The 23,093-nt window shown below is 46.1% G+C and overlaps 2 protein-coding genes and 1 long non-coding RNA gene across 5 annotated transcripts in view; 2 read left to right on the top strand and 1 right to left on the bottom strand.

Annotated features, from left to right (window-relative positions):
* The window catches only part of MTHFD1 (methylenetetrahydrofolate dehydrogenase, cyclohydrolase and formyltetrahydrofolate synthetase 1), a 247,698-nt gene that overhangs the window by 28,972 nt on the left and 195,633 nt on the right, over positions 1-23,093 (top strand). The window contains exons 22-28 of one of the 3 annotated variants that reach the window (XM_085225774.1): positions 164-205; positions 1,244-1,344; positions 2,266-2,443; positions 3,108-3,215; positions 4,327-4,479; positions 8,378-8,491; positions 13,600-13,731. In XM_085225774.1, coding sequence (XP_085081900.1) covers positions 164-205; positions 1,244-1,344; positions 2,266-2,443; positions 3,108-3,215; positions 4,327-4,479; positions 8,378-8,467 — 672 coding nt within the window. In that variant the 3' untranslated portion in view covers positions 8,468-8,491; positions 13,600-13,731. Of the gene's footprint in view, positions 1-163; positions 206-1,243; positions 1,345-2,265; positions 2,444-3,107; positions 3,216-4,326; positions 4,480-8,377; positions 8,492-8,656; positions 9,715-13,599; positions 13,732-23,093 lie in introns of those variants that run through there. The other 2 variants (XM_010712015.2, XM_085225773.1) reach the window with 2 other exon arrangements.
* Positions 62-12,291, bottom strand: LOC146544356 (uncharacterized). The gene is made up of 2 exons (XR_014883773.1): positions 12,167-12,291; positions 62-2,175 (listed from the first exon to the last, which is right to left on the bottom strand). It is a non-coding gene; the product is annotated as an uncharacterized LOC146544356 (long non-coding RNA).
* Positions 13,983-19,705, top strand: AKAP5 (A-kinase anchoring protein 5). The gene has a single exon (XM_031553718.2). It carries the CDS (start codon positions 14,165-14,167, stop codon positions 16,046-16,048), a length of 1,884 nt encoding a protein of 627 aa, XP_031409578.2. The 5' UTR covers positions 13,983-14,164; the 3' UTR covers positions 16,049-19,705.

The raw sequence follows: 23,093 nt of genomic DNA, 5'->3' as shown, positions 1-23,093 counted from the left end.
TCTTGGCAGTCTTTTTTTTTTTTCCCTTAGAAAAAAAGGATCAGGCTGGAATAGAATGGTGTATCTTGATTCAGTTTAATAAGAATCAGGTGCAAATTGTCAGAATAAAAATCTTACGGGGTACCCCCCATTTATTTTATTATTTTTTAAATTCACTCTCCAGGTTACTGCTGGGATACCTTTGCCAAAAGAATACACGGAAGAGGTAATCTTATCTTCTTCAGCTGTTGTGACAGTTGACCAATTAATTGTAGTCGTTACGACATTATCATTCAGTGCACGTGTGGATAGCTAGTGTGTGTCATTTCTGTAGCTGGCAGGGAAATGCTTCCTTGTACAAGCTTTAATGTTCTTTTTTTTTTTTTTTCCTTTTTTGTTCTAATGCTGTTACTTTGGCTCTGCTCTTTCAAGCATTTATTGTACTTGACCTAGCCAGCATTCAGAGCCTTCCTTTTCTCCTGAGCTTGCATAATTGTCTATGCACTCAATTTTTCATAATAATGTCTGCTCAGTGTCCCTTGACCCTCTCAGTATAGAGTAATTGCCTAGCTGAAATATTGTCTCTGAAAATATTCGGAGTGCCTGTCTAATTACTCCCTTCTTAGCAGCAGCAGTTTTGTTTTCCCCCTGCCCTTCTTTTGCAAGCAGGGAGGAAAGTGAACTAAATCTGTTTCTGCCCCTCTGCCTCAAATGGCTATGTACACTTGGGTAATTGATCTGGTTCAACTTTTTCACTTCTAACACTTCTCTATGGATTACTCTTTTGATAAGAAGAGATGAAATGTCTGCACTTCCATGAATAATCTCTGATGCTGTAAAATGTAAATATACATAAAGTGAAAGCTGTTATCACAAACTTCAAACAAATGTCACGAAATTCACTGCTAATTATATTCAATACATGAAGACAGATGTGTCACAGAGGAAAATCAGGTTTTTACTGTGAGGAGATAATGAGCATAGTATTGACTTAAGAATAACAAAAAATGATAACGTGGTTTCTCCTACCTTGATTTTCATCTTCAGCTACAAAGTTATTAGAAACATTCATTCCTTTTCCTGTTTTCCATGCAAGACCATGCACTGGTCCTAAGTGTTCAGAAAGCAGCTCTGAAATTTTGCCTTTGTGGTTTCTGTTCCTGTTTTGGCACTTAAATAATGAGCAATGGATGCAGTGGGTTTGGAGCAAAGGTTTCACTGTCTCTCATAAAATGTATGTTCTGCTTGCTCTCGTTTTTTACAGAATCTTGAGCTGTTGGCAAAAGGTTGCAGTAACCTAAGCAAACAAATCCAGAATGCTCGGCTGTTTGGTGTCCCAGTAGTAGTGGCTGTCAATGCTTTCAAGTAAGTGAGCTGGGCTGTGGAACTGATGCATGAGAATAAAATGGTGGCACTTTTTATGCTACATTTAACACACTGTCTTGTTTTCAGCACTGTCAACGTGTTGTTTGCAGAAAGCAGCATTCTGCAGTGCTTGAAGATACTGAATAGTGGAGCTCTGCTCAGTCATCTCAAATGCATTCTCTAGTTTAGTTTAGCTTAGGATCTTGTGATCAATGACTTATGTGCCACTGCTTACGCCCTAACTGGCTAAGTTACTGTAGACAAAAGGTGCCTGTGACAATATGGAATCTAAGCTCATAACAGATGGTGAGGTGCCTGTGCTGTAGATCACATTGCATTCAGTGGTCTGCAGTATGGAATCATGCCAAACCAAGAAGCATTTAAGGCTCTGCACGTTGTACTACAGAGGAAACAGATTCTGTGTGTGGTCTTTCTTTATACAAGCAGAAAGGCTTTGAACTGCTGCATTAAAGCTGATGCCAGTTGAAGCAGAGTGGCCAGCTAAGGGTTGTTCATCTGAAGTGAATGTGTATTAGCTGTTTTAGAGAAAGTATGTTTTTTAGCATAGTGTGCACATGATATAGAACATCTTAACATCAAATCAGCAAGTACTAATGCCTTTTTGAGTTCTCATCTGAAAACAAAAGCACAAAGTCTGGAAAACTGTTGTTGGCAGTCTTGAGTTTCTGCATATAGTTCCAGGCCAAGATCTTGCTTGCTGTTCGTCTTGGCGTGGCATCCTTCACCAAAGTGGAGCAGCTTTGTGGTATATAACTCCTCAATAGATATGGCTTCCTGATGGCTGGATCCTGTGATTCCAGCATTTAACTTCTGTTGACAAGAGTGAGAGAAGGGTAGAACAAACCATTCATTTACTGTGCATACGTTCTGATATAAATACACAAACTTTTTTCTTTACAGGACAGATACAAAGGCTGAACTGGCTCTTGTAGTACAACTGGCAAAAGAAGCAGGAGCATTTGATGCTGTGGAGTGCACTCACTGGGCAGAGGGTGGTAAAGGAGCTGTTGCATTGGCTCAGGCTGTTCAGAGAGCATCACAGACACCCAGCAACTTCAGGTTCCTCTATAATGTAGAGGTAAGAACTTGCATGATTACAGAGGTACTTTTTTTTTTTTTTTTTTTTTTAATTAAGTTGGAGATTAGTTGGCATGGCTTAATTGACTAAAAGTTGCCTGAAAGTCTGCTCAGAGAACCTGAGAAGAAAATGGCTTTTAGAATATAACGTTTACTCCACGGGTCCCAAATATCTAGCTTGTCACTTCCTGTTGTTTTGACTACTAAATGAAATATAATTTACTTTTGATAGTGAAAGAGCTACTCTGACACAACTAGAAATGGTAGATGGGTTACTCCTATGACAGACAGACATGTTGCAGGGCAGGGAGAAGTTTACTCTTTGACCTGAGACACGCATTCTTGTCAGAACGTGGACTGGAACAGTAGTCATCAAACTTGTTACTTTATTCAAGAATTTGTGGGTGTGCATGGTGCTCCCAATAAGAATATAATAGGTTGTGGAACGGGAAATAGAATGTCTATTTCTAATTTGTTTCTCTGGAAATAAGTCTTACAGTTTTACAGTACAGGTCAGGTGGAAGAGCGTGCGTGTGTGTGTATTTCTAATGACTTTGTACTTAGACAAATTTGATGGTGACTCAGAGGTATCAAAGTCACTGTTAGTTACCATGTTGTGACCTGAAAGTGCCTAGGCTGTGCTCACCTGCCTGTCTTTTTTCTAGCTCCCTGTTATAGATAAAATCAGAATTATTGCACAGCAGATCTATGGGGCAAGTGACATTGAGCTACTTCCAGAAGCACAGGAGAAAGTCGCCGTGTACACTAAGCAGGTTAGTTTTTCCCTGTCACCCGATACCCAGTGGTACTTTTCATTTTAAAATAATCATATTGAAGTGATGTTCAAACTGCATATAATAGGGGATCATCACCCAACGTGTGTCCAGGGTTCACTGGATGCTGCCATGGTAGAGGAGGATGAGAAGGTATTGTAGGAAAGGAGAAAGTGGCCCTGGCTTTTAGTGCAGAAAACAGAACTAATCTGTCTCAGTAATACTTCTCTAATAATGTGTAGGGGAAAAAAAAGTGGAAAGCAGATTCAGTAATCTCTCTATATTCTCCCATGTAAACTTTCTGCACTCTCTAATTTTTTAACAGACAAATGGTCAAACTGGTGCTTAAATAGTCTCTGGTTTTTGTTATTGTTGTTTGTTTTATTTTTTGTCATGTCCCACTGAGTTGTCTAATCAGTATTTAAACCCATATAAATTTTTGGCAGTCACAGCCATATTTTTTCCTCTTGAACATGACATTCTTGTAAATTTACCTGCTTTTCAGATACTTTCTACATTAGTGAAGGTTTGTAATGGGTTGTGTAGAGGAAAGCAAGGTGATAATTGTCCATACTTTTAGTGTGCTTGAATAGTTTTACTTCTGGATTTCATGTACTGCTGGCATATGTCATTTCTTGTTTTTTGTATTTCTTGTAAATTCTTCTACAGTTCTATTAAAATACCATAGCTGTATAATTGCTTCTTCCTCACAATATGCAATTATATTGATCAAATACTTCTAATTAACCCCCTTCAGCTGTATGAGCATCTTAGTTCTGAACTGTTTGAATTAATATTTTGGGAGGAGAGTAGAAAGTAAGCTAGATATCTAAATATCCAGCACTTCCATAATGTTTCCATACCATTAGCCTTTTCCTCAGTTGGACGTGCTGGGATCCATAGTAGTTCTTCCCTTAGTAGGAAGAGAGAATGAGGATGCAGAATGGTCAATGGATCAGATAGGGCAAAGAAATTGCATAAAATTACCTGGTAACACCGAGGATAATACACTGAGGTAAAATAGAGCAATAATTTTTACATACAGGAATGGTTACTGTTTTTTCACTTACTTCTGTCCTCTTTCTCTTTTCTTTTTCATTGTCATGCCCAGGGCTTTGGAAACCTGCCAATCTGCATGGCTAAAACTCACTTATCATTGTCTCATGACCCTGAACAAAAAGGAGCACCTACAGGTTTTATTCTGCCAATCCGAGATATTCGGGCCAGTGTTGGTGCTGGGTTCCTGTACCCACTGGTAGGAACGGTGAGTGAGTGAGTAAAACCATCAGCTGTGGGGTGAGAATAACACTTAATGTACATGCCAGTTATGAAAGGTATCTTCAATGAGAAGAGCTCTTGTCATTTACAGATGGTGTTTTAGTAGTCCAGTGCATTAGATGCCCTTTGTAGGGTTTTTTTTCAGGGGGAAGCTAAAATAAACCATCTGACCATTAGAACATTTAGCAAGTCCCCAGTGTACTCTCCATGTCCCACATCTCAGTCTTCTTGGAATTCAGGAAAAGGGTGAACTCTGCACATAATGAATTGTGGGAACAGCAGACTGACAGAGGGGCCTGCCTGATGCCCCTGTGACTTGGAATTCCTGATGCACTTTGCAGTATTGCAGCTGAAATCTCTGTGCACCAGCAGATAGTGTAGAACTAAACTTTTCCACAGCTCACAAAGCAAATAACTTTTGATGAGACAGCTCCAAAGCAAAGCTGATCTGTACTGTTTATTGTTTGTCAGTCTCCCTACCCATTATTTTCTCATTGTTTTGCTGATCATGTGTTTGCTGTTTGGCCTGCATCAATTCCAACAGTTTATTTCACTGTGCCCTTGAGTTCTTATTTTGTGTTCTTTGAGATGATTGTCACGTCAGCTGAGAAGTAAGAGAGGAGCTACAGTGAAAACAGGATCCTGGCATAGCTTTGATATGAATGGGCTGGCAGAAAGAGGAGCTACCTGCAAAATGAACTGATGTTCAGCTTTGTGTCTAAAGAAAGAATGTTAGGATGAAAGGCTCCACTGAAAATCTTATCTGAGGAATCTATTCTGGGAAAGTGTCAAGTAACTTCTTAGGTTATTGCAGGAGATGGAGCAGTTGGAGCAAGCAGATCTGTCTTTCTCACTATTTTTGGGTCTCCACCTTTTTTCTACTGAAGCCTTCATGGCAACATTTGTTTTAATGAAAGCTGTCTTTCAAAACTGTTAGTGTCATATGGCTCAGATGCTGAAATTTGTTTATTTTAGCATTGTTTCCTTTCCTCCTTCAAATGGTAGCCCTCGGAGAGCCAGGTATGTGTTTCCAGATTACCCCAACAAAAATAAAATAACCACATCCTGACTGAAGTCTGGCGCATCCTTCTTTTCAAAGAGTGCTATGTGTTTTGGGATACAGTAAAAGATAGCACGCTCGTTCCTGTTCTTAGTGACTTTTTTTGCAAGCCAAGATTTAATCCAAACAGTGATTATTTTTAATATTTTTTTTAAGTACCGCAGAAGGAAGGAGTACACAGAAGTAATGAGACAGACAAAAGATGATTACAGACATTAAAGCTGAAGTTTTGTCTCCTTTTTTAATGTCTTCACTTTCTCTGAAGCTGGAGTTTCCTTCCTGCTCCTTTCACAGATTTGTAATGTTTACTTGGGCATGCAGTTAATCATCATGTTAACCTTTCTGGAATTAACAGTAAACCCTCCAAGTGTGGGGACATGAAGATCTCTCTTCTGTGGTGCCTACTAGGCCAGGAAAGGGATGTCCTTTTAAGAAGCAGCCCATTTTGAATCAGATCACCATTTTAAACCCATTCAACAGGAGATGTGCTAGCCTCAGAGTAATTTTTTGGCAGCCATTGAACTGTGAGCTGAAAACACAGCAAACATGCAGCTCTCTGCAGAAGTGGTGTGAAATTTGAGGTGAAACTAATCACCAGTGTGTTAATCTTGTTATCTGAAGTTAATTGAGAGGGTATGTCACACTTAATTTTTCTCAGCCTCTGAGTTTTGGGTTTTTTCCTTTCTGGCTCAGAATTGAAGCTGTTGTACTTGAATGAAATACTTTGAGGTATAAAAGGAAATACAAAGATCATCTAGATTTAACTTTGAGCATGAAATGGTAATGAAAATGAAACAAACAGTTGAACTCATACTGGTTGGATTTCCTTCTTATATTGTGCCACTGGAGAACTGAAAACAAATTATTGATTCAGCTCTTTCGATGTCTTACATGGCACTTGTTCTGGAAGTTATGCAAATACTATAAATAATATGTTCTAGTTGGTATTGATTTTATTTGAACTTTGTAGGGGAACTGATAATCTGAGTGGTCTAATTTTTTCATGCAAATAGTGAGAATTGCCCTGTATTCTTTTCCAGCACGTGTATGAAAGGGAGGAGGAGGAGTTTCATTTCCCTCGCTCTGAAAATAATTGAGTGCATTAAGCATCGTAGACATTAGTGCAAAAAATTCATAGCCTGAAAGGAAATCAACCCTGTAGCACATAAAAATAAAAAAATAAAAAAAATCAGTGCATAGTTTGCCTTTAGGTAATAGATAACAGAGTAGCCTCTGTGAGCTGCCCTATGAGTAGGAGAGCAGGAAAACTGACCAATCCTTTCAAAACACAAATGGCAAGAAGGGTTACGTCAGGCCTGTATTCATCAACACAGCAACTCCTGTTGTAGTGACTGTTGCTCTCAGCTCTTCTGTGGCCCTCTGGATGTGTAGGTGGAGACCTACAAAGCTGTGCAATTCTCCAGAGATACATACATAAATAGGTGCTTTCTTGTTCTGCATGACAGTGGTGGAGACTGTGGTGAGAACTGAAAAACACTTCCAGATGCTTCAGATCTTGTAATACTTTGCTCATGAAAGCAAACTATTCATACAACCGAACATAAAGGCAAAAGGAATGAGAGCTATATCTGAGGTCCACTCTTCCGTGTCCTGGAAAACAGCAGCTATGACAAAAAGCTGGTGCAGACCTGTAGTCATTACAAAGGGTATGATTGAAGTGACTTTTACCTCTGCACAAAGCATGTACATCTTGCAGTGGTATGGTACATGTGGGACTGCAGTTAGCACTTGTAATAGCTTAAGAAAATGAGGTGGGATTCCAAAAGCTCCCAGAACAGTTTTGAGAACTGAAGCAAATGCTTAACCTTGCTGCTGAGCTTATTACCCAGATTTGATTAGTGTGCAAAATACGTGTGCAGGGAGAAAATACCAGGTTTCTAAAGAGGTCTTTAATCTAGTGGAGACAGGCATAAAAATTACTGGTTGTGAAAGACAAGGCTGGGTGATGTAGATGTGAAGTGAAACACTGAATTTTTGTTTATGGGGTAAATGACCACTGACACAAGCTGTCAAGCCACGAGTTGTCCACCTTCATAAAGCATCCATGTTAACCTACATGTGCTGCTGGGCTAAACACTGAGTTATGGAACCAAGTTGTCATCTGCATTAGTAAATCAGGCCAAGTGTAGTCCCTGCTGGCTTTGCTTTTTGCAGCTCTGAAAGTGGGTTTCAGCAGTGGGGATGACTTGAAAGGCCTGGCCTGAGGCGGGTGCAGGGTAGGCAGCTGTTCTGCTACCTTCAGTCCTCCTGCTGCACAGCCATTCTGACTTGTGTGCCACAAAATGGCCCAGGCAGGAAAAACAGACCTACCCATTTCTATTAAAGCTTTATTTCAGGTGTTTTTGTTGGTTTTTTTGGGGGGAGAGGGGTTGTCTGTTTGTTTTAAAACCTCTCATGTCAACAATTATTCCTAATTATAACAGTTCAAAAATTTTAAAGAGTTTTAATCAACAGGACTTTGCAATCAGCAAAGCTGTATTTAAACGTGTGTCCTCATTTCAAGAGCCAAGAAGCTGCCACAAGCAGTTCATGTCTCCCCATAGCAGCTCTCATCTAACAGTTGATCAATCAGCTGGGTGCTCGAGTGCTTGGCCAAATCTTGGGCAGAACTGGTCAATCTGCTAAATTAGGAGTTCCTGGTTCTTGTGATATGCTTTAGAATGGTGTCTGACCACCATCCAGCTAGTATGTTCATAACTGAGGTGCTGCATGGGCTGTTGCTTACGTGGTTCCCAGCACAGAATAATTTTCTGTTCATTTATGCTGCTTCCATCTTAATGGTTTATCTTTTTTTCTTATCCAGATGAGCACTATGCCAGGACTTCCTACAAGACCCAGCTTTTATGATATCGACTTGGACACAGTGTCAGGAGAAGTGAACGGGCTTTTCTGAAAAGAATTTGTAACCAAACCTCAGGTTAGAAGGTTTTCAATATTTGGACTTGATTTCTCAACTTGAGATAGTGGAACTAGGCCAATTTCATATCATGCCATGTGTTTCCAAATAACATGTGATTATATTTCAGCCGGAAAGTTGCCTTCAGTGCTGTTTAATAGTAATTAAATTTGTTTTTCTTTTTAGCTCCCAGAAGAACACCTGATGAGTCATGTAAATGAAACTATTCACTGATCTTTTTTTGAAGTCAAAACAAGATATGACTGAGAATAGAGTGCAAGAAGTGAAAAGAAGAGTGCTAAAGGATAAAACACTTATTTTTAATCAGTAATAATTCCTGAACTACTGTTTTCCAAGTTAGTTGAAAATAAGTATATAAAGTATATTTCCTGTACAACCTTCCTGCTTCATAACTGTAGCTGGATCAAAATACAGAAGCTTGGGTGTAATGATCTCTTAGAACCACAGAATCATTTCAGTTGGAAAAGATCTTCAGGATCATCAAGTCCAGCCAGCTAAAGGACTGAAACTCTAATTAAGATAGTAAGCACAGAAAGGAGAAAAGATACGTTTATACGATCTCACCTTGATTCAGTGAGATTATTTTAATAATTAAAAATCCTAAAGCTGGAGCTGTTTGTAACAGTCTTGGGACCTGGCTGTCTTAACAGTAGGGTTTTTGTGACATAGATTATCTTGGGAGGTCTAATGCTATTGTAATATTCCTACTTGTCATCCTGAATTCTGTACCCCATTTCTCACACTATGGGAGGATTTGCTGTGCTATGAAATCACACCAGTTTCTTTTAAAAGAGGGAACAAGGAAGAATCCTTTTGTCATTTCTTAGCAGGAGTGCTCACCCTGGCTTTTGCTGTGAATCACCCCTGCAGACACCTGAGCCACGCCAGATTTCTCTTTTAGAAAGCCCAGCTGTGACTGCTGTAATTCTTACTACTGGAAACAGAACTTCTGAGTGTCGGGTCTGTTGAGACCTGGATCTCTGGGCTGTACCCATGGCTTCTGCCAAAAGTGTCCTTTGAACCATATTTTGCTCACCAATAAGTACAGTTAGGCCATTGAGAAGCCTTGTTTCTAAGGTACCTTTTGGGTGAACAGAAGCCACGTGAGCAGTGATTGAGTCATTTGTAATAGGCTTTGTCAACAGGCCAAAAATCATTTTGTAACAAAAATAGAGTTTCTGCCAAATTTTTAACTAATACAAATAAAGGGTAAAAACTTCAAATGCTTTTTGGGTTTTAATGTACGTGCTGAGATTAATGAAGTAGAACTTATTTCTGTGATTAACTGAGTAATGCAGCAGTCCCAGTATTGACAATTGTAAGTGATTATTGCAGGAATAAGTTGCCTGCAATGCACCACCATGTGTGTGTTCTATCTTGTTTCCTTTCCTGGATGGCGTGTGTCATCTATAGGAAATAAACTGCCTGAATTATTCAGTGGATTGAGTTTACTTGCAGTTGACTGCAGAAGATCTGAATTAAGATGCTAGTTTTATTAAGTTTGACTGCCCTGCTCACAGCTGAATATTTTTGGCTTCTCCTTTCTTCGTAGACTTGCAAGGCCCATCTGCTAGCATCCAAACTGAATCTGAAAGCATTCTGATTTTGGTGAGAACTGGGAGAGTTGAGGTGTAGGTGTGCACCAATGTAAGGATGCATCTGTAGTACACAGATACTAAATACAGAGAGAGCAAGTTATTCAGTAGGGGAGAATAATTAGATAAAAATTACCTAGTTGTCACAGAAGCAAAGACAGAATAATTTAAATTGTCGTAAACACACTTGAGATACTCTCACAGCCACCTCAGATTTTCCTCTCGATGGTATTTGGTTGAGAATTTGCTGGCAGACAGGTTTTACAGAGCACAAAAAGGCCACCTGAATGGGGTCAGGAGGGGCGTTCCCTGTTGCTGCACCACCCCGAAGGCCTGGCTGGAAGTCCACCTGCAGCACCTTGCTGGAGCCTTTCCTTGCAGCAGGCTGCCACAGCTGATGCTGCCAAGACTGCTCGGTTCCTACACTTAATCCTCGCTCTCTCATCTTGCAGAGGCTTCCCTGTTGCACTGCTTTTCTGCAAGCGCTCTGTGTTCCACCTTCATTTTATGCTTATGAAAGATGGGATAAGTGCTAATTTATGCTAAGATTAGCCTCCTTTTAGTTCAGCATGAGATCGTAGACATGTGGTTGAGAGAAGACGGTTCAGGAGGTCTCTAGTCCACAGCATGCAGTGAGGCAACACCATGGCACAGCCACAGAAACTGGACGTGAATTTGCTGAACAGTGGGGGACTGCTGACAGCAAAGCCCAAGGGCCAGCAGCAAATAGTGAAAAAATAGCCCCAAGCATCTCCAGAGATGAGTGGCAAATGCTTTTCTATAATGTGCTTCAAATGTCATGGGCAGTGTATTTCCACTGTCCCTACTTGGAGCGCTGATTCATAAATAAGTTGGGTGGGTTGTTGGTTTCTTAGCTCATTTGTGACTGAGTATGGCAGCTTTTAGTTCTTGACCCATCACCTACAACACAAAGAATGCTTAATCTTTTCTAGCAGACAACTGGAAGGTTGTCTTCCCCTCCTGTTGCCTGGAGCAAAAAATCAATTAAGTGCAGGTAGGTTCTCAGTAGGCAACAGATATGTGGGCCCAGCCCCTTGGCTGCTGTGATGGCCATTCCCTTAGCTGTGCCGTAATGAGAGCCACACATCACATTGCTAGGAAACAATACAGATTTTTTCAATCTTATCCACCTTCTACCTCATTATCTATCTCCTGTGTGTCATACTCCTTGGTGTTACTGTCCTCCCATGGAGCAACAGAATAATTGAGTTCTGTGCAAGGTGGTTTCAGAGGGGAGGGATTGGAGTTGATGCTGCAGGTAGTGCATGTTACTGCTGCCTGTATCCCCCCTCCACCTGGAATGAGGGGAAATGGCCTCATGCTGACAGCCTGTGCTTAGTTCTCATAGAGAACTGTACTCTAATTAGAACCCACTGCCTATCCTCTGGAGAGGAGCAGTTTCCAAATGAAAGTTAATAGAATGAATGAATGAATGCCACCAAACACGTCTCGTTAGGGAGCTTCTAAAAGAACAGTTCCTTGTGGTTGCCTGACGTGTGCTTCTGTCCTATAGGCTGAGATTTCAGCCAGAAGAACACAATTTCTCCCGTTTTTAGGGAGGGACGAGGCCACGTGTATTTTTTTAAGGATGGCCTCCACTGGAAGCCACTTGCAGGCTCGATGTATGCTCCATGGCCTGCATTGCAATGTGCCAACACGCTGCGAAGCAGTTAATATCCTTACAACATCGGTGGGCGTTGCTGAGCTCCCCGTTGGGATGAATGGGGACGTTGAGGCAGCTCCAACCATGGCTTCATGTGGTTCTTCAGCTGCACTTGTACTCATTTCCCGGAGGCTCTCCTATCAATTTTAACAGCTGGGGACGCAATTTTAAAGTCAGATTCTGGCAAATGTGAAAGAAAAAAAGACCCCTATGACTGAGGCGCTTTGTCAGGTGTTTCGGCTGAGGTTTTGCTTAAACTCGGGCCCCGGCTGCCCTTAACCCCGCTCTAAATACGCGGCTCCTGCAGCGACCCAAGCGGGCAGGGCTCAGCGCTGCCCAGGTTTCAGGCGGCAGAAAAACCGCTGCCAGGAGCTGAACTCCCATCGCACGCTGTACCTGGTCCGCGGATCCCCGCCGTCTCTTCCTCCCGGCTGCGTTTCCGCTCGCAGCCGGCATTCAAGCCGCGAACCGCGGCTCAGCCTTCGGGAAGATCCTCTTGACTTCGCCCGTTGTGCATCTGCTGCTGCTGCCGTGCGCCCTGCGCGGGGAAGGAAGGCGGAGAGGGACGGTGCTCCGCGAACGGGGCAGGATGCCGAGCGGGGGGGAGGGAGGGCCGCCGCTCCGCCGCGGGGATGCTGCGTGAGCGGAGGGGCTGCGCGACCGGGGGGCGGGAGGCGGGGGGCTGCCGACAGCGCCCTCCCCGCCGGCCCGGGGGGCGCGGCTGCGGCGGGAGGCGGCGGCAGCGCAGCCGCGCAGGGGCCGCGCGGAGCCGCGGTCGGGCCGCGCCGCAGGTGAGGTGCCGAGGGGACCCGCGGGGACGGGGAGCGGGGACACGGAAGAGTGGGGGGGTTGGAAGGGGGCGGCACGCCGACTTCGGGAGCCCGCGCGTCCCTTCGGAGGGCTGCGGGCGGGCCGGGGGAGCGGCGGCGCTCGGCGGCTCGCGGTCCCCGTGCCGATGCCCACGAAGCGCCCCCAGACTCGTCGGGACGCGGGCTCCAGAGCTGGGGTGCGCTCGGAGCGCCGGGCTTCGTCTTTCCCACGTGGCCGCCGAGCGCATTTTCCGCTTCAGAACCAGCGAACCGAACGCAACGTGCGCTGCGAGCTGCAGCCCCGCCGGGAGCACGGAGCTTCGGAGCCGCCAGCGCCCCCGGGAGCGGCAGCTGCAGCCCCGGGCCGGGACGGCGCCGCCACGCGGCTCTGCTGTGCCCGGAGGGCTCCGGGAAGCGCCGGACGGCTGCGAGAAGTTGGGCGCTCTCCTATCTTCCCAAACGTGCCTTTGTGCCTTTGATTTTTGCAAGGGTGACAGCGCTGATGGACGCGTGTGGTGTTAATTGAGGTTGCCATGGGAGGCGTGCACGTAGCGTAGATGTGCTTCCTTCTTGCCGTGTGATTTCGCTTTTGTATTCTTCCTCTTGTATTCGGCGTTTTGCATATTGTCAGCTGGTGCATTAAAAATAAAATATCAGCGGTCTTGGGGTGTGATTTCCCGGGCTGCAAATTGTGAGTGCATAGAGAGTGGTGGGGGAAGATGGAGCCAAGTGTAGGAGCAGGAAATATATGCTCGTGTGAGTAATATAGATTTGTCATAATATGAGCAATTAGAAAAAAATACAGCCACTTCTGCCATGCAAAGTAGTGTTTTCTGTGTTGGAACAGAGCTAAGTTGGCATAATAGTGGCTTTATTTTGCCTTTGGATATTGGTATCTGGAGGTAGAATTGCTTTTCTGTCCCTTGTCTGCATCCCGGGGTGAAATATTCTGCTCAGAATTACTTCTCAATCCTTTGATATTTGCTCTGTGCTTCTTACCACTTGTTCATTGTGTTGCAGGTCAGAGCTGGGAGCATCAAGCACCATCAGAGGCAAACCTCACCCAACCCGTGTCAGGAGCTGATCAGAATCCAAGGCACAGCAGCAGCTGAGCTGGCACTGGGAGGCAGAACACCTCCACTCACTGCCTCCACGTTGCTTCAAGCAAGTTCCTCATGCCCCTCAAACTGTCCACGGGCTGAATAAAAGTTGTTAACTCTTGGCTTGACTTGTCATCCTTTGGGGGAGTAAAACTGAGGTCAGACTGTCCATTCAGTGGTGTACTGTTAGAGGAGCACGACCTGAAGTGGGGTATCACAGAGGTGACTCTGAGAGTGACTCTGGTACTTCAAGTCTGCCTGGGACTCCTTGGAGAGGCAATAAGGAGAGTAAGAAGATGCAGTGGAAGTTATAAAGTGGATGCAATAGCTTCATTGGAACAGCTCTGCACATTGCCACGTCTGCTTGTTAAGAAGCAACTACTGTTGTTTTGAGGACAATTTGGGGAAAAAGCCATTTGAGCATCTCTGCAGCTTTTATGCATTAATCAAGAAAGGCAATACACAGACGAAGGAGAGGTGCAAATATGGCAAAGGCTGCTAAGGAGATACAAATGGAGAACCCGAGCGAGCTGGAGACTCCTAGCGCAGGGACACCATGCCCCCCATTGGAAGAACAGGCAGAAAAACCCTCCATGCTCTGTTTTAAGAAGCGGAAGAAGTCCTGTAAGAAGGGGCTGACAACTAAGGATGCACGTGAGGGAGCTTCTGGAACCTCGAAGGAGAAAAATCAATGCATCAGCACAGACCCAGGGGAGGCAAAAACTTCTGCTCAATTGCGACCCTCCAGAGGAGCGTGGGCAGCCCTCAAAAGTCTCACAAAACCTCGGAGAGGGCAGAAATCCTCTTCACGGAAGAAGGTGTCTTCTGATTCTCAGGTGCAGCTGGAGATGGATGCAGAGGAGAGCTGTGCACAAGGTCTTCCAAGGAAAAAGGCCAGCACAGGGGTGAAGATGCCCTGTGTGCGCTTCTTGAGAGGCAAGAAAAAGGCCAGCCCCACAGAGGTGGTGGAGGAGTCAGAGGACAGTGTCCAAGCAAATGAAGTGATGGGCATTTTGAATAAAGCCATTGAAGAGCTGGAGGACATGGCCCCAGCAGAGCCCTGCGACAAGGCTGAGTCCCTCAGTCCACTCCCTGCAGAGGACATGGCCCCAGCAGAGCCCTGCGACAAGGCTGAGTCCCTCAGTCCACTCCCTGCAGAGGACATGGCCCCCGTACAGCCTTGCAACAAGGCTGAGTCCCTCAGTCCACTCCCTGCAGAGGACACGGCCCCAGCAGAGCCCTGTAACAATGCTGAGTCCCTCAGCCCCCTCCTTGCAGAGGACATGGCCCCAGCAGAGCCCTGCGACAAGGTTGAGTCCCTCAGCTCCCTCCTTGCAGAGGACGTGGCCCCAGCAGAGCCTTGTGACAAGGCTGAGTCCCTCAGCCCACTCTCTGCAGATGTCGCCCCAGCAGAGCCCTGTGGCAGTGCTGTAGCCCTAAGCCTGCTACCTGCAGAGGACACAGCCCCAGCAGAGCCCTGTGGCAGTGCTGTAGCCCTAAGCCTGCTACCTGCAGAGGACACAGCCCCAGCAGAGTCCTGTGACAAGGCTGAAGCCCTACGCCCGCTGCCTGCAGAGGACCAGCACATATCAGCAGAGGGTGCCGATGCCAAAGAGAGGAGTGAGCCCTCGGGAGAGGGCAGACCTGAAGTGGATGAACACACAGAGTGCATCGCTCAGTCAGAAATAACCAGTTTGGAGCCTGTCAATGAACCTGTGCAGGAAAAGCTGCCTGAGGGGAGTCAATCTACAGCTCAAGTGGAAGAGAGGGAAGTCACTCCCGAAGCGCCGGTTTCCACAGATCAACCCAATGGCACCCCTGAAATCACCGAGGTGCAGGAAATAGCCACAATCTGCAAGGAGCTTCCTGAAAGGGATGAGTCAGAGAGGAACACTGATCTCCCCAAGGAGGGCAAATCTGAGGAGACCACAATGGATTTCAGTCCATCAGTGTCTAAGGACGATGCAATGAGTGTGCAGAGCAGCTCCAGCCATCAGGAGAAACCTGAAGTCAACATGGGCACCGGCGTTGGCATCGTCATCACCATCACTGAAGCTGTGGACTCTGATGACACCGATTCTGACCAGACCTATGAGCCATCCCCAGTTTTACACCACAAGAAGCAAAAAGGGAATAAAAAATCCAGTGGGAGCTTTGATTTTGGTCAAAAAGAAGGCCCTGGGGCTGGCAGTGATGCTATGGTGGAAGAGAAAGGTCTGGGCGAGCAGGGGCACAGGACTTCGGATCAGTACGAGTTGCTCCTCATAGAAACAGCATCTTCCCTTGTGAAGGCGGCCATCCAGTCATCCATAGAGCAGCTGGTCAACGAGATGGCTCTGGAACAGAATAAACACAACAGTTTTCTGTGAGGGTGACGATGCCCCCAGATTAGGGTGATTCCAAGCTACTTTGGCCTGAGGAGGGGAGCAAGAGAGCTCTGGAGGCCACTGCTTAGTTAACTCTGCATGCCCGTGAAGTTGTGTGTGTGTTCAGTGTATGAAACTGGTGCTGGGGCATGGGACAGGCCGTGCTGAGCACAGCGAGTGCACTAGGCCTGGCTGCAGGAAAGTGCAAGTGTTGCAGTGTTTTCATTTACTAGCATCTTTATGTTGAGACCATATTTCTGCTGTCTTCCATTCCAGACTTCCCTGCTGTTAGTGGTTTAAACGTTAATGTGCTTTTAGGAAGAGACCCCACAGGCAGCTAGAAACCTCCTGCCACTGGGTTCGGTTCAGTGAGTGTTGAGCACGGCTGGAGGTTTGCTCAGTGGGTACAAGGGAGGGAGAAGGGGCTGAGATGTGCAATCAGTCGCATCAATGCCAAGCAGTTAGCACTGCATTCAGAGGTATAGGAAACCATGGTCTGAAGTCCCATTAGGTGGAACTGGGTGAATGCAGTGAGCAGCAGAGTTTGGCCAGCCTAAGGCCCCAGCCTACTCCTCCAGCCTATTCCCTTGTCAGAAGCAGCCTGTGTATCACCCATCCCACTGCAGTACAGCATCAGCTCTCCTTGCTGACTTCAGGCTGCACAAACACCAAGAGCATGCCTTCACTTTGTCTGCTGGGGCCCATTGCACTGCTAAGCACAGGTCTCCCCATGGTGTAGTGATGAGGGCAGGCTGGAGCATACTGGCCACAGGGAGCCCCTGGCCTTGCCTTTTGTCTGCAAAGGTGAAACTTCCCTTGGATATGATGTTGTTTTTTTTTTTTAATGTATGGCATGTAATATAAATAGCAGTGTGCTGCATGCAGTGAACTCTTGCCTCAGTGTTGAAATCGCGTGGTAGCAAGGATGTGCTGCAGGCCATGGAATTGCTCCATGTTGGGAGGGGATTTGGTCGCTGGGTGTGTCCATGTGTCCATCCATCCCTTCACTTCGCAGAGACCCCCGGCAGAAATCCCAGCTGGCTCCATGGTAGCCAGTCCAAAACGCACCCTGAACACCGGAGCTATCACACCAAAGTCCTCAGGGAAAACCCAGACATGAGGGCTGGGAACACTGCCACAAAACACCCAGACAGGCTGACTGCTGTCAGAAAAATACAAAGTGCTCTGTTAAGGAGGTGTGCATGCAGCGTGTGCACACACGTGATGTATGCGGGTCCACATCGCCTCTCACTGCCAGCCCTCTGGAAGAAAGGGGCCTTTTGATAATTTAGGATTGCAGCTGCGCGGTTGGGATTTACACACTGCTGCATGAAAGTCTGCCTTTTCTGCTGAGAAAGTTCTCCTGCCCCATTCTCAGCCTGTACAGAAATAGCAGCCTCCCCTGGCAACTGCTCAGTGACCACAGTGGGGACACAGAGGTTTTCTGCTCGGCGCTGTTAGAACACCAGGGCTGACAACTCTCCAAGAACCTGGTGCACAACCGTGTTTTGAACTTTGAGAAAGGATCTCTGCTGCTGCGAGAGAAGTACCAGCAGTGAGTGCCATGGTGTCTTTCTGTGCACGTTAAACTTGGAAAAAATCAGACTGACTTTTTTTTTCTGTGAATTTATTTAACGTTATCAATAATTCAGTGTGTATATTAATGGCTTTGCACTTCCTATTGTTCCTTTCAGGCATTTTGCCATCATTTTGAAAGGGGCTTTCTAAGGACTGTGTATAGCTTTGGAGCTGCTGCATCACCTGGGAAGAGCGGCGCTTATGCTGGAGCTGTGCTGTGTGTGGGCTGTGTGGGCACCAGGATGGGTTGGTGCCAATGGAACGGCTGCAGCATCTCCATGCCTTGGATGCAGGGGCACCCCTGAGTTCTCGGTAGGAGATGCCAGAACCCCTGGGCGTGGCCAGGCACTTGTCTTCTATCCATGTGCTGAGCAGTTGGGGAGGACTTAATGCTACATCAAAACAAAATAGTCCATTGCAGGAGGAGGCACTCCTTGCAGTGGAGAGACCTGTATTGTACAGGTCCAGCCCAAAGCCTGCAGGACTGGCAGCTGCTCTGTACCCAGGTCTGTGTTTGCATCCTTTTCATGGCTGTTTTCCCTCTGTTCCACCCATACATGTAACTTGCAATTAGTTCATTAAAGTTGAGTGTACCTCTTGTTTTCTTGACTTGTGATTGACTGGGCATAGAGATTTTGTACCAGAGCTGATAACCACCATGCCATCCAGCATTTCCAGCTGGCCATCTGATGAGTAGAGGCCTTCACATTAACAGACCAGAAATGTTTTAAGACTCATTATTCCTGCGTGTTTTTTTCTTAAATAAGGTTTCCTTCTGGTTGCTGCTTAACAGACCTGAAATGTTTTAAGACTCATTATTCCTGCGTGTTTTTTTCTTAAATAAGGTTTCCTTCTGGTTGCTGCCCTGTCTTTTCCACTCACAGTTTCCTGAAATCCCACAGATTCCGGCAGGTATTTATGAAGGATCGCAGATCTCATCTGGCTCAGAAGAGCAGCCCAGCAATTGAATCACCATTGGATGAGCTGCTTTGCTAGTGGAACAGACTGCAGAGCCCAAGCTCCCAGTGTGCAGGGCTCCTAAGGACTTGAGGCACTTTACAGCATATTAAAAAGTTGAAAAAAAATGTACATTTTAAACAGTATTAATACTGATTATTCTTTCAGGTTTGCAGAACAAAACACAGACTTCTAATGGGCTCTTAATGACTTAATTAAGTTTCTCTGCTTCCCCATTATGATGAGAGAATTGGACATTAATGAATCACAGGAACTCTACACTTTTGGAGCAGAACCATTCAAAGAAGCATGAGGCTGCTTGGCTGCACAAGAGCACCAGAGAGGGTTCGGGACAGTTTCCTCCTCACAGCTGTAAGAAGTGGGCACAGTGCATAGTCTGGGCCTGCTCTGGCTGGTTGGGATTGCCTCTGGGCCATCTGCCTCTTCGTCGCTCTGCTGCCCCACTCGGATATGGAAGTGTTGCTTTGTAGCTGCATCACAATTAATTAATTTGTTCTCCTGCTCACCCCGCAGTCTGCACTGCTGCTTTCTTTCCCAGATGTTTCTTGCATTCCTTTTGGCAGCTATTGCTCAGCTTGCTGTTCAACAAGTCCCCTGCCTGTGCTTTACCCACGGGGCACTGCAGTGTGCAGTGAGGCCCCATATGCTGCTGGAGGGACTACAGCAAGTGGGAACCCAGCACTGGAATTGATGCTTTCCCTGCACAAATGATGGATATTTTCATACGTGTGCTTACGTCACATGAAAATTCAAGAGTTTTGTCATAGGTGCCAAAATAAATTGGGCAAGTTCGTGCAGTACGTGGCAATTCTGTGCTGGCAAGTGATGGGTGGAAGTGGGACCCTGCCGGTGGACCAGCAAAGCCCTCCTATCGCTCATCCTGTTGACAGAGGACTTCCACATCTGTAACTCAAAATAATGAAACGCTCCAAGGGAACAGATTGATTTAAATAATTTGCTTTAATATTCTTTTACATCTGCAGTTTCGTTTCCCAGAGAACGGTTCTTGTTAGCTCTTGTTGGGTGGTATTACAATAATGAAGTATTTAATTTGCAGCCAGATAAAATCTTTACATTAAATGTGTTTTTGTTTAACTAATCAGAGGATGTTATTGCTTGTATGGTTATTTAAGGAACAATATAGATCAGCATTTTTGGGAGGCACCATTCTCACATTTCTTTTTGCAGCACGTTGTGGAAAATGCAGTTCTTTGCTAACAGTGTGACTGTTCTGCAACAAACTCAACGTCCATTCAGCTTGGAAGTGAATCTCAGTGAAAAATACCCCCAAACCATCATTTACAAATTGCTGTTATAACAAACAAATTGACAATCACGCTGGATACAAAAGGGAGAGACACCAAGAAAAACCCTTTTGTAACTCAAATGAGTGAGATGAAGGCGTCATCCCCCACTAGAGCTGATTACAGCCCCCATCACCCTATAAGTTTGACCTCGGCAGCAGCTGCATGGCTTTGCCAGGACAATTTAGCTCGGGTGGAACTGAGGCACTGAGATGCTGTGCTGTGCTGCACCTTTGTTTTGAGGGTGGAGGTGTCTGGGTTAGAATATTTCATGGAAGCGTTTCCGCTATTAGGCTGCCTTTGAAGCTGCGTCATTACTGTTTCTTAATAAAACATGCAAATCCCACATATGCTGTGATTGCATTTCAAGGAATTCAGTCCTGACATCGCTCCAACTGTAAATACCTAACTGGCGTGCCATTTAGGGCTTCATTTGCTTTTTTCCTTCCCAGTTTTCTTTGCTCAGAATAGCTTATCCTAGTGCTGGACCGCCAGGAAGCCCACGCAGAGAGCTCCTTTTTGGCAGGAGCAGAGAAGAGAAGCCTGTCAGCTCCTTACCCAGCAGCAAAGCTGAAGCTGAGCTCAGTGGTGTGTGTCACATCGTGCTGCCGGCTGCTGCCTGTGGGAGGGACGTGAGGAGCTGAGGGTGAAGCTCCTCCTGGGCCACTGGGAGCCAATGGCCCGAAGCCTGCGCCTGCTTATGGAACATGGAAATGAAATGGGAAATAAGATTGAATTGCATGTGCTGATGGTTTTCACTGCACTTCTGAAAGCTTTGCCTGCACTCAGTTTACGCCTTCCACCTCCAACATATTTAAGAACTATTCATTACCAGCCTTAATGCTCTTTCCAGCAAGCTCATGAGAGCGGCGTTTCATGGTTTATTTCCACTCTCACGTTCAGTGCTCCGAGTTTACAATGTGCTTCCTGCTGTCAACACTTCCAGTGCGGGGGCTGTATCCTGTGCCCTGTGGCCCTGCTGCCAGGCACTGTGTGGGCAGCCCGCTGAGCTGAAGGCTGGAGGTTATTGTTGTTGTTCTGCCTGGAGTAAAGGAGCAGAGAGAGCCTGTGTCACCTCCTGGCAGCCAGCATCCCTCCCCCTGACTCTAGGTGTTCATTGCAGGGGGGTCAGACCAGACAACCTCTGAGGGTCCCTTCCAACTCAAACGATTCCATGAGGTGGAAGTTGTGCAGCATGCACTGGTCAATAGCACTCAATTACCTATGGAAATGATGTCTCACTGCAGCACTTGGTGGCATCCCCAGGGCTAATGGGCACTGGAGGAGCACTCTGCACTAATGCTTTGGGACTGGGCTGAGCACTCACCTGCAGTGCATGAGATCATAGACAATGCCCTTTCATTGGCCATAGCCAAGGACCTCTCATGTTCCTGCTTCATCAAAGCTTTGGCATCCCCAGAGCTTTTACAAGCCTCCACGCGTCACTCCAGGTCTTTAGAATCACAGAATGATACAACCATTCGAGTTGGAAGGAGCTCTTAAAGGCCATCTGGTCCAACCTCCCCTGCAAAGAACAGAGACACCCACAGCTCCATTAGGTGCTCAGAGCCCCGTCCAGCCTGACCTTGGGTGTCTCCAGGGACAGAGCACCCACCACCTCTCTGGGCAACATGTTCAGCCTTTGCCTAAGCTCATGTGCACTGATCGATCAATCACAGGCAACTGAAAGGAATTACCAGGATCATTATCCTGCATACAAGGACAAAGCTTTCATTTTTCCTGGCTGTACATATCAGGCAGATTTTTCCAGCATGCCCTGCCTCAGAGTTAAGTATACAATAACCCAAGTGTGTTCTACATACAAGGGTAAACCTCTTCCTATGTGCCCAGGAGCAGCTACAGTTCTTGCTTAGAAGATGGAGCTGCCTTCCAAAATGATTTTCTATGATTTTCCAAAGCTGAGAGCAAGCGATGCCTGCAAGGGGAGGTTGCAGCGTGCAGTTCTGTCTCTCCAGCTTCTTCTGCTGCTTTAATTATAACAGTGCTTTAACACTCAGAAGAAAAACGCTGAAAATACATTTCTTCTATTGCAAATGATGAGAAAATGCCTTTCACCAACGTTTGATGTCACAGATGTTCGGTGCCACAAAGATGAACCAAAGCACACCCTAAAAGGGGGAGGAATGGTAAGGAATATCAGAGACGTGATGAGCACAGTGCTGTCTGAGATGGACCTGTAGAATTATGCAGGGGTGCTCCTGCAATAGGTGTGCACACACCACAGCTGACGCAGGGACAGACATCGCTTCTGGCCCAGCTCACCGCCTTCATTGAAGCTGCCTTTAATGGCCCAAACCAAACCAACATTTCCTGTTGTCCCCAATACTGAGCCCTTTGTTGACTGCCCTTTGTTTAAAGCATCCCCACCATGGGTTTATCTGTCCTGCTGATCTCGGCAGGACTTGCAAATACATCAAAGGCCACTGATTCTCAACACAAATGAGTTCAGATGAGTTAGAGATCTCACTGAGCAGCCCGTGGACTGCTCAACTGTCTAAAAACTGTCACTTTCAGCTCATTTTGCAGCTTCTACTTCCCTTGCACAGCTCTGTCTCTACCCAGCAGATTCCCCCTTGTGCTTCTAACGGGGCTGGAAACAAACACACGAACCTGAATAGGGAATTGTCACAGCACTCCATTTTTTAGCCATCCCACTGAACTTCAGGGAACCCATCTGCAAGCAGCTGTTGTTTCCTCAAGAAAACCCCTTTTCCCACCCAGCCCAGCTGCAGCCCCAGCAACACCAGCACCCCAATGGGCACACACAGAGCAGCTCCTCACAGCATCCACACAAGCTCAGGGCCTGTTTGTTTTTTCCCTTTGTCTTAAAACACAATTTGGCGGCCGCTCCATCCCCTGCAGTGCTCAGCTCCCCTGCCCAGCAGCCACCCTCACAATGGCCTCCACGGGCTCTACATGCAGAAGTGGTTTCATTCCAGATCCTATTCCAGAATGAGATGACAGCTCGAGGGTCCTGGCTACAAAGAGATGTGGACCGGGCATATTGACAACAAACAGTTCTCACCATTGTTCAAAGCCTCCTTTCCTATACAATGACTCAATTCTGCAGGGGCTGGGGTATGTGTAGTGAGTAATAGGGCTTGGGGTTACTGGAGCAGCTCACCAGGCCCCAGCTTGTTGCTGCAGGAGGAATCTCAGTGCCATAA

The sequence above is a fragment of the Meleagris gallopavo genome, chromosome 5 (assembly GCF_905368555.1).
Source record: "Meleagris gallopavo chromosome 5, MGAL_WU_HG_1.1, whole genome shotgun sequence".
In the NCBI taxonomy this organism is placed as follows: Eukaryota; Metazoa; Chordata; class Aves; order Galliformes; family Phasianidae; genus Meleagris; species Meleagris gallopavo.
This window is presented reverse-complemented; position numbering and strand designations above follow the sequence as displayed.

Coding starts and splice junctions, on each gene's coding strand:
- AKAP5 (XM_031553718.2), top strand. CDS start 14,165: ATGGCAAAGGCTGCTAAGGAGATACAAATGGAGAACCCGAGCGAGCTG.